Below are 12,704 nucleotides of genomic sequence, written 5' to 3' on the forward strand. Positions count from 1 at the left end.
CCTCTCTGCATGGTGCCCTGCTGCCAGATTGGTCAGAGATTTCTTCCTCTTTAGTTTTTGCAGGATCCAGGTGTATGTGTGCGTGGACGTCGTATGTCCATATGAGAGCAGGGCATCAGGGTTGCACAGCAGATTCACACATTGTAAAGGCAAAATGTTCTGGATCTTTTGCGAAAAAAGCTGGGGAAAAAGGCGACAAAGGCGAGCATCACTGCTCGCATGAATTGCGTCTGAATGAAGTTGCTTAAGGATTTGTTCAGCGCATTGCTTCGAGGAAATAGTGCGTTTCCATTCATGTAGTGGTAATGGCAATGGAAGTCATATGGACATGCTTTGTGGTTTCTCTACTGAATGTGAGACCGAATACAATTTGATGAGGGTCAAAAATTGATTCCAATAAAGCAATGTGTTGATGCAGCTACTTGTAATTAGCTGAGATCATTTCCACAAGCTTGTCATGCAGAGCACCATTTGTCACAAGAACGCCGCCCGAGGGGTAGATGATTCTGCGAGAAGTTAGGTCAGCTGCAAGATCCAACGGTTTTCCACTCCAGTCACTGATCTGTCAGTTTCAGAAAGTTACAAGATCACCGTGGTTATAATGATAACAGTGATGAACTAGGAATTGAGTTGACATTTGACATGGTCTTGTCTTAACAAACAAGGAAGGTACAAACCTGACCGCCAGCTTCCTGCACGCAAATTACCCCAACAGCATGATCCCAGGACTATGTAAACAGTATGAATAGAAGGGTATCAGTGCACCAGTCAACAAGTTGCTTAACTTGTCACGCAGCACAAGGAAAAATTGCAAGCAAATAGGGCACCTTGATCTGAGTTGTTGGCCGTGCTCGAAGGACAAAAACGGAGGTTCTCCCGGAAGCTACAGTTAGATACTTGCACAAGCTATAGAATAACAACATGAAGAGCACATCAGGATGAACTCATATGCAGCCAACCAATTGATAATCATTAATCGATCTATTATAGTCACTATCAACCTCAGCCAGATTTTTCTAGGAAATCCAATGATAGCAGGACAGCGCAATAATAGAGAAAGATATTTAACATTTTAGATTGTGCTAAGAAAGTCTCAGTCATTGCTTTAAATGCCTTTTGCTCATCGGTAGCACCATATGTTGGAGAAATCAGTCATTGCTTGGAATGCCTTAGCTCACTAGCTAGCATCATATATGAACTTGCTAGAGGCATGATAACAAAAATTTTATGCAAGTATCAAATCACTAATGGAAGGTGCAACAAACCTGCCACAGAAAACCGATAGGAGAAGAATTTCATTCTCATTTCTAGGATCAGATTCACCCGTCGTTGAATTGAAGAGAACAGATAGCGGTATCATATCCCATGTTTGGCTATCCGGAATGCAATAGCGTGCCATGTGAACAACTGAACATGTGTCAACAAAGCATCGTTTCCAAATATCCGGTGCTGTAGTGGACTGGCCAATCTCAGGAGACAGGCGCCTGGACCATGTACCACAGCCTAGATGAGATACCATAAGAATCCCCCGGCCATTACATGCAGCTGCACTGCCATCTTTCTCATTGGGTATGGTGTCATTGGTCCAATTCGGACATCCCATCACTCCAACTGTTACCTTTCCATTCACCACAAGAGCCAGACCCACCTTAAGAAACAGCAAAATTGTAGTATGTTAGAAGAAAGAAAACACATAAATAAAAGCAAGCCAGGTTAATAACAAATAAATTTGCTAAAGAATTCTGAATTTGCCAGTCCATGCTGAACGGCAAGTCAGCAACCATATAGGGGCAAACACGCTTGGTATTCAGACTCATGAAGTTTGCCACCAAATAACAAAGTGCTGCAGAACTCAAAAGGGAAAAAAGAAAGACTCATAAAAAAATATGCATGAACGTTTTTCACCTCAGTTAATCGTTAATGATGTGAAATCATTAGAATGTCTTGTAGCAATGAGGGTGAGGGGCATCTGGAAAATCCTCAAATCACATGCATTGGCATTCCATGGATCTTGTGACAAGTAACTAGCAGAGACTGAGGTATATTGATTATGATTTAGATTCATTCATTCATCTGGTTCACTTATGCTATATGAGGTGTTTGACAGAGGTCCTAAGTCCTGACTACTGAGGCAACCTACAGTAATATCAATATAGAAAATTTCAAAACAGTGGGTGTGCCTGGTGGCACCAAGAAATTACCCAAGATACTGCCCGCTTGCAGAATGGAAGACATTTTTCGTGCAAAAATTATGCAGCCTATACTAAAGTGTAGTGGTTGTAACATTGAAGAACATCTTGTATCAATGGCTGAATAAAGCATATCAGTGCCTGATCAACAGCATGTAAAGATAGTTTTAGAAAGAAATTAGGGAATCATACCACATATAGAGCATCATCGCCTCTCAAGAAGCCTTTGGTGCCATCAATTGGATCAAGTACCTTCAAATCAAAGCATAAACTTCATGATACGTGAACTTGGCATATACCCAATAAATGAATTAACTTCAAAGAACTGGACGTGTATGATAAATAAAACACGACTGCTTACTGATTACCCAATAAGTGGCAGGGTTTGAATCAAATGAGACAGCATCCTTGCCTCCTCTATCAATTGCTCTCAGCACATCATCTTGAGTTAAAAGTGAACTGCTCTTGCTCACTTTGTCTGAAACTGCACTAAAAATTGACTCAACAAGTACATCACTACTATCATCATCAGCGTTGGATGACCTTAGAGATGCCGAGTCCTCTTCTGCCACCAGAGGTGTTGATGGGAACAATCTCTGGAGTTCTTCCAATAGCAACATGGTAAAATATGGCATTAGACAAAGACACAAAACTGAACTTCGAAATTGTGCTGTGGATTACCCAAACTAACAAGGGCCTGCACCCCGAAATCCGCAATTGTGACAGGAGTTTGGTCATTCTTTTCAAGAATACTCTTGCCACCTGAAAACAGCGACCTCTTCACCTGTCAAAATGTACAACCGAACAGGCAAAACGGAGCTCAGACACTTTCTCTAGTGAGATGTCAGTCAAACATTCAGATCTGTTCCACCATATCCAAAAGATAACTCACAAAAATTACATGTTGATACAGTACAGACTATTGGCTGCTTATCATACAAAGCAAACACTGTTGAGCTTCCGGAAGTACTATGCTTCTTCAGTAATATCTCAAATTCGACCTAGATCAACGTCGGTTCTCTTTTTGGATGATGCATGAATAATTTGCTTATGAGTACATTCAGCATTGTGTGAATTATTATACCTCAACGTTTTATTTCTTAATGTAACCCATATAGCATGAACTTACCTCTACCATGGTTAGTGTTTCCTGTCCCAGGCATAACTATATTGTGCTAAGAGTTTGACCCATTTTGTCTTGGAAAATGGAATGGCGTGCTCTAGGTATAAAAAAGAGGGTGTACCAGATGCTGAAAGACCCCGCATAAGGTCTCTAGGGAAGGAAATTTCTAGAAAGCCTTACCCTTGCTTAATTGCAAGGAGGCTGGGGAAGGGAATTTCTAGACCACGACTGCCCTTAGTACATGCACTACTAAGCAGATGGTCATTTTGAATCCTTTTGTTTAAAACTAATTAAATAACAGTTTATGCGAATGAACAATGCGAACCACTTACGCATATAACGAACACATGCCTCATTGGATGGCTTTACTGAAGTTTGTGGGTGCATAGTAAATCAATGCTATTAGGATCACAAACCTAGGTAGTAGTGGCGGAGCTTAAAAGAAGTAAAGACTCAAGAGGATGCCATCAGTACTATATTGTTGCTTAATGTGCAAATTTATTAATTTCTAAGCATCAGTACATACATGTAGAGAGAAACTTTGGATTGAACAAGTTTCATGGCTTTTGAAAGCACGGCATCAGATTGGCAGCCTGGTGCTCCACAAATTAGTAAAGACAGATGTTTGTAAAGAAGAAATCAAAACAATGTTGGTCTCAAAGATCAAGCCTTATGCAAAATACTTGACCATTTAGATAATTTCTGTCCAGTCGTACTGTTGCATTGCCAAGATGGGAGCCTGTCAGAGCCCGGTTCGCGATTTAGACATCTAATATTTCCCCAATGGTGCACGAATTCTATGCATGACTGCCTACATCAACTGATCCCACCAAACTGAAACTGATCCGGCGCAGATGTATAAAAACGAAGCCTCTAATTTTATCAAACCAGTAAATCAGGAGGAGAGGGGATGAAGTCAACTCACGTCAACGCAGAGGCGACAGGCGCGCTCGACGACTGCGGCGGCCGCGGCGAGCTCGCGGTGGTGGGAGGCGCGCTCCGAAGGGAAGGGGAACCCGTAAGCCTCCGCCGCCACTGACATTGCTGCATCCCCAGCCGCCGCCCTGTCCAGGAACGAGCACGAGTGAGCCTGTGGGCAGAAGCGGCGGCGGCCGGCAGGCGACAGGCAGGGTAGGGTTAGCCCGTTAGGGTCCGGAGGGTCGCGAGTTCGTTCACCTGACGGAGAGGCGGGTGTGACGGGGAGCCGGCGGGAAGTACAGCCGGCCGCGGCCGGCGACGAGGAGGCGGTGCGGCGGGAGCGAGAGGTGGAGGAGCGGCATTGGTTGTGTGTGGCGGGAGCGAGACGCGCGGCGCGGCTGCGATGCCGCCGCGGGCGAATACGTATACGTATTCAGAGGGGTATATTCGGGACGTGGTAGAAGAGAAAATACGCGTTCAAGGTACTGGATACGCCATCTCTTGCTAATACGCGTCGCGCGCGCGTGTACGGGCGGCAACCTGGTAAGTGGTAAGAATGGCCCATTCCGTTACCTCCTAACTGGGCTGAGCCTAAGTTTTATGTTTTCGAGTTCAGTTGGGCCTAGAAGTAACCGGGCTATAAAAGGCAGTTAGCGTTGTCAAAATTTCTAATAGGGACCCATTCTTGAGCTAGGTGCCGTTCACGAGAAGATTTACAAAAACCACGTCACATGTCTATGTAAGTTGTTAATATCCTCTTACAAATTAACTACCACCTCAATTGCCTCAAACGTTTCGCGCATGCATCCTAATTGGAGAGTCCACCATCACAGGCCTGGTCTAAGTTAGTTAGTGTCTTAGTGCTATGCATTGCTGTGGTATGGTGAGAGAGGCGTGAGTTCAGTTATTCAATTTGTTGAGGGAAATTTGCAACGTTTCCTAAATCGTGAACGGCACAAGCCAGCACGGCCCTGCCAATTTCATGGACAGTGCATCCTCAAGATGAATTAATGTATTTTTTTTTCACAACGGGAGGAGGCATAGGTGGCTAGCTGCTCCAGCTTTGGAGTGCAGGACGGTCCGACCGGATGTAGAGTGCCCCGGTGTATAGAGCTACTCTAACCTTCAGCCCTAAATTAATTCATTTTTTTTGTTGGCAGGGAAGTGTTTTCATGTAGCAGTATAGTAAAATCTACGTAGTATATATATCACCACAAGATGTACAAGTGAATGCATTAATTCATCATCACTGGTTCATATATTACAAATCACCAAGTCCCAGCAGCAGCGGCTCTCCCTAATCAACGAGACCTCCATTAACAAAAGGATCGGATGGATCTTCCCATACCCTCTCACTCATCACAAAATGATACCACGCACGGATTCACATCCATCGTCTCCAGCGTATGATAGCAGAGATCACAGTTACTTCAAGAGTAGCACGGTTCGATCGATGGACGGACGGAGCTAGCCATGGCGGGCGGGCTTAGGAGGATCCTGATAATCCGAACGTGTCGAAGATGGTGGTGTGCAGCGGGTCGCTGAGGTGGGTGGCCCAGTTGTTGAGCGGGCCCTTGCCGGTGGCGGCGGCCTGCACGGCGAAGCCGAGGAAGGCGACCATGGCGAGGCGCGCGTGCTTGATCTCCGCCAGCTGCAGCCGCTCCTTCTTCTCCGGGTCGGCCGCCAGGCCCAGCGGGTCGAAGTAGGAGCCGCCGGGGTAGATCCTCTTCTCCGGGTCCAGCTCGGCGTTGCGCTGGAACTCGATGTAGCCGATCACGAGCACCTCGATCCAGATGAGCGTCGAGATGGAGAAGGGCAGCGGCTGACCCAGGTAGGACGACCCGTCCACCAGCTCCACCTGCCATGCCATGCCATCATCATCAATGCAACGCTCATGATTTCATTCATCAACGCTTGCACGGCATGGGTTTAATGAAAGAAAATGGGTATGTACGGTACCTTGCCCGCGTCCTGCCAGGTGACGCCGGTGAGCCACTCGACGGAGAGGGCGCCGAGGGTGGCGAGCATGGCCCAGCGGCCGTGGATGAGCTCGCACTCGCGGAACCGCTGGAGGCCGAACACCTCGCTGTAGGGCTGGAACGGGGTGGACTTCACCTCGGAGGACTCGAACCGGGTGCCGATGATGGCGCCGGCCTCGTTCTTGGCCAGGTTCTGGTCCAGCGAGTCCAGGTCGAACTGCAGGTACTCCACGGGCTTGCCGAGCCCGAACGGGTCGAACCCGTAGTCGCCGACCAGCGACCCGTCGAGGTAGTCGGGCGCCACCGCGCCGGGGAACCATAGCGGCCGGTCGGAGCTGGTCGACGTCTTGGTCACCTTCTTCGGGGCAGCCGCCTTCTTGCCGAACCCGAACCGGGCCACGATGCGCCCGTTCTGCGGCGCCGGGTCCGCAAGGCGGGTGCCCAGGAATGTGCTCGCCGCGGCGGCCACCGACGAAGCCATGGCTGCTGCTCCTTGTCCTTGCTGGTGTGCTGAGAGGTCCGGTGGTGTGTGTGTGGCGGGGGAGACGGCTCGTCACGGGGTACAAATAGGATAGTGCTTATAAGAAATTCCGGTGTTATCCCCGCGTGGCAGATCGGACGGCCCTCGGACGGATGTGATCTATTTGACGGCCGCGATGGGCTCTGCCTTATCCGGGTCTTATCTGCATGGTCCAATGGATGGGCTGCTGGCGAAGGGCCTTGGGACACGTGGAGGGCCGTGATTGGGAGGAGGGCGCTTCGAGCGCCTCTGATTTGTGGTCTTCACCTCTTCGGAGTGCCAGGGGCTGGGAAATATCGGCCAAAATAATCTTGGAGACCATGTGGTTTTGGAACCCAACATGGGTGTGAGGCTCTGTTTCTGTCGCTCACGGCAACAGATATCTCTGGTTCTGTAAAGTTTTGGACGTGCATTGTTTCAGGCAGCATAGGCTGGACTGATGTGAAATTCCATTTTATTTCAGTTGCTTGTTCTGTCCAGCTAGCCAAGTGAAAATGCTGCAGTTTTCTCACACGCCTGGATCCAGCACAAAATGCTCCAACACCTTGTACTTCTCCACCTAAGATATTTTCCAGTTCATTGAGCCCGGTACACAGAAATTCAGATAAACAACACATCAACTGATTTCATGTTCATCACAATATTCAAGTGAACACGGAGCCTCTCAAGTTATCGCCACCAAGATACAAAAGAGGAAAGCTATATTTCTCAGCTTATGAGTAACATTGATCCCCACATACCTCTTCATACACTTTGAGAGAATGAGTACACTTTGAAGACACATGAGATAAATACAAAATATCTGTCCAATAGTAAGAATAATCTGCATCCTTTTGTACGGCAGAATGCTGCACCACACGACAAGCGGCCAAAGATGTCTCTGTGGTGAAAGGGGATGACTGATATTTTCTCGATACGGTCCAGATGTTACTGTTAATTCTGTTATCCGTGGAAACTCTCCTCTGCAAAAGGCTGACCTAATGCCTCATGGAATAAAGGTCTCCATCAAATTTCGTAACAGCTTCGTTCGGCTTTGGAATTTCTGATCTTTCTTCTCTCTTCTTCTTTTCCCTGCAAGTATAGTTAAGTTGGGTAAGTTTTCTGTCACTGGAATGACAATCCAAAACAGTAAACATATGGGCAACATGGACAGTGCAAAAGGGTGGAGAGCATGTAAACCAAGCAATTCACAGTCCTTACTAAAAGAGGAGAGATTCAAGTGGCCCAAAAGGGTAAAACCCTAAAATTCAATGATGAGGTTATATATCTCAAGCATTTAACTCACAATAGAAATTCTCAAATAGCTTAGTGGTATCATTTAATGAATATATCCAACTTAAATGACATGTAAAGTGACAAAACATTAATGTATTGCTGGGATATGGTATTTACCTATCGACGTATTCCTTGAGAAGTTCCTTGGCTTGAACCAGCTTCGAGAGTATGTTGCGGTAAACATCGAGGTCCCTATCCACACTTCTTTTATTGATGTTTAATGCAGCGCAAAGCTATCAAACGAGAAATGAAGTCAGTGCTTGCTGGAAATATTAGCGATGTAGCAGGGAATAGGTGCATTCAATTCTGATATCAACACCAAGCACTATTAAACTGCTCAAATGCTTAGCTGAAACATTCGTTACACATTACAAAAATGACTTTATCAGGATGTGCTACACTGCCTCGCATGTGCAAAAATGGTAACCTACAATTGAAGGGCAATCTATCATAGGCCCAAGCACCAGCTAACAACATTATGAACAAAAACTGTAAATACAGTTAGTGACAAGGCTACCCGACAGTACTAGGTAGAAGAGCACACCCCATTCAAATCACAGGTGTCATTTCAAGGTCAAATGTTGTAGAAGGAAGCCTAACTTTGATGAGTCTGCCTATAGAATTATCTGGATAGGTCCTAGAGGATGCTAAATGCTACCTAGCACAGACTTACCTCGACCCTAATTGTTATTTTCTACTTTGTTAGAAACATCATAGAACACGGATCAATTCCAAACTGACTCCCATGCCATAACAATTAACATATTTGCAATCCCTTGGAGAACAATATTGAACAGGCCAGTACAAAAAAGAAAGCTATGTAAAGACAATAAGATCTCACAAATGAATCCAGTTATAAGTGGCTCAATGTTTTCTTGTAATGAACACTGCGTATTAAATATAAGATTCAGATCAGACGATGAATTGATTTAGGCCAAACTGTGTGCACTTTAGCCACAAATAAGACATACATAAAAAAACAAGTCCTTTCTGTAAAAATCTCATAGTAGAGAAGCTTATAGGTAAATAGGAAGCATAATTGAGAACACACGCAACAACTAACAAGAAATGCACAAAAGAAATCAATAGTGGCAGGAACAACCTTGTCTAGAACTGTTGGCTCCGTTGCATTTGCAAGCTCAAGCAAACGGAACAAGCCAACTGCAAAGAACCGACTATAGCTGAAGTTTGCCGTACCCTTGGCCCTTTCTGATATATCTTTCAGAATGGCCTCTATTTCTCCATCTCTGGAGGAGAAATCAACTAACGAGTTACCATTCTGAGAACGTGCCCACTCTTCCATCTTTTGTGCATCAGCTCTGTACAGCAGACAAAAGAACACATATTCTGATTGTTCACAATAGAAATGTTACTATCTGAGGAAAGAAACTTTATGTATGCCAAGTTGCCAACTAGTACCCCAAAACGCATAAGTTGTTATTGATGCCAAGAAAGATAGCATCTAGTGAACCAAAAAACAAAAAACATGTGAACATTTAACTACTGTACCTCAGAAATATAAAGGAGGTAAAGTAAATAAGCTGGTAAAATCCTTCTCTATGAAAAAATCCAGATTTCACAAAAAAGTTGAAGAGTAAAATAAGTTTCATGCAACATTGATGGCTTAGAATAACAACAATTTACCTTAAAAGAATAAGGGCATGTTTCGATGTTACAGTATTCGAAAATATCTTTTAAGAATGTATTATGATATACCACAGTTTATGATTGCTACAGTACTGACTGGATGATAACATGACTCACAAAGCCAAATATGTGGGCTATGAAATGTACCTGTATTGATCAGGATCTTCATTTAACGCTGTTATATATGCCTTGAAGATGGAATCCCTGTCCTCATTGCTGGGGTACCCTTCCATGAGCTGATCATAGACAGTGACAAAACCAAGAGCAAACACAGGATCGTACTGATAGGTTCTTTTGTATCGCATCAGATGTTGCTGAACCAAAAGTTCTTGTAGGACTGTAGTGTAAATGCTTGGGATGGGGCGTTTGTATGACTTAAGGAAGTTCAGCTTTGTTTCTGCGACAGTAGGTGGGACATCTGCACAAGATTATAAATAAATTAGAAGTTGCACAAGATGTTCTGCATCGGATCCAGTAAGTTTTAATCGGAACATATTGAACAGTGTGTGCATTATCATGGCCCAATAGAAAATACTTGACAGGTGATTTACAATTTGTTTGAAAGTAGACATGACAAGTTGTTTGTTAATTTTTTTCTCGAACCAACAGGAGGACTGCGCATCATTATATTAAGAAGGATTAAGGATTGGTCTGACATATAGGATTGGGCTTGTTATTGCATTGATCTTATTCTACACTGTATGCCAAAAGTCTATACCCTATAAATTAACTGCTCATGATTATATTCTACACGATAAAGCTTATTTGGATGACTTGCTCGTACCAGTCCTCATTTTTCAGAAGGACTGCACACCAGTCCTCTTCATGTGGAATTCAACACATAAAAGTTCAGTGAATTGCGTAACTGCATTTTCTAAGGAAGTAGCAGCATGAAGTGGGACTAGGAACCTGACTGAATCTGATCGACTGAAAAGAATTTAGTATTTGAGCTCATTTCAAAACCTTATTGCATCTGAATTATGCTGTCTCTAGCACAGGCAAAAGGTGAAGAGTTGAATGGAGCTATGGATGCATAGATTGAATTCTAGGATACCGTGCAGCCAGCAAACCCACGAGTAATTGGGTTGATGGAAACAGATATTTGGATTTGATTGCTCACAGCAAAGAAAGGTCCGCTGGAACAAAAGTGTTAGAACAATACATCCAAACGAGCTAGAATTTTTTTAAAGAAACGAGCTAGAATTCATTGCCAACAAAAGCCACACCAGCTCACTGCAGGGAGCATGACGACGACCACAGAAGAATCTGAGGTGGTGTGCATAGGTGAAGGAGGCACCACCGCTGGCAAGGCCAGGAATCGCACATTGGTAGGTGAACTTGGGATGAGGAGGAGGAAGTCTTTTGAGGTGAATCGCACAGATTGGATGGTGATTCGGATTCACTAGTTTGAGATAGCGCTGCAGCCACAACCCCGACAGGACAGATAGAGATAGCTCACCGCCCGCCGTGGCCACGCACCGCACCACCGAGCGCGAGCCCCGCCGAGCCCTCGCGCTGAGCACGACGGCGCCGGAGACGGCCGCCACCGTGGACGACGGCCTCCACTCGGAGGCTCCGCGCAGCGCCGCGAAGGGAACCGACGATATGGCCGCCATGGGACACCCCTTTGGTCCTACAGCCGGTCGTTCCGCCAGACGCGGCGGCGGGTGGTCGGCGCCGCCGACGAGGGCAAAATGGTAAATGCAGGGGAGCGAGTGCGAGGAAAGGCTATTGTTCGTCTGGGTAGCGAGGGATGGGATCTTTCTTATCCAGCAGGCCTATGCAGGTTCCTCGGCCACTACTACGTTGCCACGTGGCAGCTATTCTTTTGATAGGAGATTTAATTTTGTTTTTGATACTTTTTAAGGTCTTTTGGGCAATTTTTATGGGCACGAGAGGTTGGATTTGCTTGCGGCTTTGCAATTAGGATCTGGAATCTAGTGGACTGATGGCTTCGGTTTAGACTTTAGCAGCTAAATGTTTCCTGAAATGTTTGGTCCCTGTTACTTTCTCTTAGTGGTGTGTACGCAACAAAAACATATGATAACATTTTCTGAATAATTTGTTTGTTTGTATAAGTTGATTATGTGTATTTTAACGTGATAATGTTCCTTCAATTCGAGTGCAAACTAGGTCTGATAATCATGGAGCAACAAAGAACATGTGTATGTGTGTTTGATAACTGCATATTCATGTAGCAAATATGCTTCTTTGAAACTTTTGTATATCTCTAACTCTAGCAAAAGCTGCAAATGTTGCAAATATCTTTCCTTGAAAGCTAATATGAATTTGAAATATATAATCTCCTGTTGAGTACATAGCATAGATATGAGCAAAAAAATTGACATATTTTGTGTGATATTTCCACTTTAGTTTGTCAAACTGAGCCAAAATATCATCCACCTTTATGAACAAAAACTATATCAACTTTTAAGAAACTACCCTATGAGCACAAAATAAGAGATTTGGACAATTTTGAACTAATTAGTTTATCCTAATTGTTATGTATTTAAAAACTAAAAGGAATATGATGGGAAACGTGATCATATCTTGGTTATGTGGTGTGATAAAGTTATAGGTCATCTACTAAACTTTAGGGTATTAGGGGGGTAGAGAGAAAAGTGGCAAAGGGAAATAAGAGGTAGACTCAACAAATAACAGGAAGCTTATCCACTTGTACAACCTTTAGCTAGAGAGAAAAGTGAGCAAAAGGGAATAAGAGGTAGACTCAATAAATAACAGGAGGCTTATATATCCACTTGTATAACCTTTAGCTCTGATTTTATTAGTTCTTAGTCTCTATAATAAACACTCTTTAACCATCGATACTCATCCCTACTAGCAATGAGCAATTGAGCATGGAGAAAATGGAATATCATAAATAGTATGATAAATTCACAACACTTTAGCTAAAAGATTTTCCATAGCCATGTGGTAAGCATGGTAATAATAGCAAAAATAAAATTGATCTTCTACAATCCAACTAGTGGTTATTTTTTTAAGTGGCTGGAACTTCCAGTAACTACTATTCTAGCACCCAATTGTTCTTCACT

The 12,704-nt window shown here is 44.3% G+C and overlaps 3 protein-coding genes across 4 annotated transcripts; all 3 read right to left on the reverse strand.

Annotated features, from left to right (window-relative positions):
- Positions 1 to 268: 268 nt before the first annotated feature.
- LOC112882872 (putative PAP-specific phosphatase, mitochondrial) lies at positions 269 to 4,644 on the reverse strand. The gene is made up of 9 exons (XM_025948047.1): positions 4,489 to 4,644; positions 4,238 to 4,376; positions 2,871 to 2,973; positions 2,558 to 2,793; positions 2,382 to 2,441; positions 1,266 to 1,648; positions 828 to 906; positions 678 to 728; positions 269 to 562 (listed from the first exon to the last, which is right to left on the reverse strand). Exons 1-9 carry the CDS (start codon positions 4,590 to 4,592, stop codon positions 419 to 421), a joined length of 1,299 nt encoding a protein of 432 aa, XP_025803832.1. The 5' UTR covers positions 4,593 to 4,644; the 3' UTR covers positions 269 to 418.
- A 790-nt stretch (positions 4,645 to 5,434) lies between these two features.
- Positions 5,435 to 6,769, reverse strand: LOC112882873 (chlorophyll a-b binding protein CP29.1, chloroplastic-like). Its single transcript, XM_025948048.1, has 2 exons — positions 6,190 to 6,769; positions 5,435 to 6,088 (listed from the first exon to the last, which is right to left on the reverse strand). The coding sequence occupies exons 1-2, from the start codon at positions 6,688 to 6,690 to the stop codon at positions 5,717 to 5,719; spliced, it is 873 nt and encodes a 290-aa protein (XP_025803833.1). The 5' UTR covers positions 6,691 to 6,769; the 3' UTR covers positions 5,435 to 5,716.
- A 603-nt stretch (positions 6,770 to 7,372) lies between these two features.
- On the reverse strand, positions 7,373 to 11,385 carry LOC112882874 (protein THYLAKOID FORMATION1, chloroplastic). Of its 2 annotated transcripts, none has more exons than XM_025948049.1 (5): positions 11,111 to 11,385; positions 9,799 to 10,069; positions 9,107 to 9,323; positions 8,122 to 8,237; positions 7,373 to 7,800 (listed from the first exon to the last, which is right to left on the reverse strand). In XM_025948049.1, exons 1-5 carry the CDS (start codon positions 11,265 to 11,267, stop codon positions 7,707 to 7,709), a joined length of 855 nt encoding a protein of 284 aa, XP_025803834.1. In that variant the 5' UTR covers positions 11,268 to 11,385; the 3' UTR covers positions 7,373 to 7,706. The 2 variants fall into 2 exon arrangements, with proteins under 2 accessions (XP_025803834.1, XP_025803835.1); XM_025948050.1 differs by lacking the exon at positions 11,111 to 11,385 and adding an exon at positions 10,436 to 10,460.
- Between the last annotated feature and the right edge of the window lie 1,319 nt (positions 11,386 to 12,704).

The sequence above is a fragment of the Panicum hallii genome, chromosome 2, assembly GCF_002211085.1.
Source record: "Panicum hallii strain FIL2 chromosome 2, PHallii_v3.1, whole genome shotgun sequence".
NCBI classification, from domain to species: Eukaryota; Viridiplantae; Streptophyta; class Magnoliopsida; order Poales; family Poaceae; genus Panicum; species Panicum hallii.

Excerpts from the sequence above, each read along its gene's own strand:
- LOC112882873 (XM_025948048.1), bottom strand. The coding sequence starts at position 6,690 with ATGGCTTCGTCGGTGGCCGCCGCGGCGAGCACATTCCTGGGCACCCGC. Across the intron at positions 6,089-6,189 it reads CCTGGCAGGACGCGGGCAAG|GTGGAGCTGGTGGACGGGTC; the intron begins GTACCGTACATA and ends ATGGCATGGCAG.
- LOC112882874 (XM_025948049.1), bottom strand. The coding sequence starts at position 11,267 with ATGGCGGCCATATCGTCGGTTCCCTTCGCGGCGCTGCGCGGAGCCTCC. Across the intron at positions 9,324-9,798 it reads GAAGATCCTGATCAATACAG|AGCTGATGCACAAAAGATGG; the intron begins GTACATTTCATA and ends TCTGCTGTACAG. Across the intron at positions 7,801-8,121 it reads CTCAAGGAATACGTCGATAG|GGAAAAGAAGAAGAGAGAAG; the intron begins GTAAATACCATA and ends CTATACTTGCAG.
- LOC112882872 (XM_025948047.1), bottom strand. The coding sequence starts at position 4,592 with ATGCCGCTCCTCCACCTCTCGCTCCCGCCGCACCGCCTCCTCGTCGCC. Across the intron at positions 2,974-4,237 it reads CCTGTCGCCTCTGCGTTGAC|GTGAAGAGGTCGCTGTTTTC; the intron begins GTGAGTTGACTT and ends ACATTTTGACAG. Across the intron at positions 563-677 it reads TGCAGGAAGCTGGCGGTCAG|ATCAGTGACTGGAGTGGAAA; the intron begins GTTTGTACCTTC and ends TGAAACTGACAG.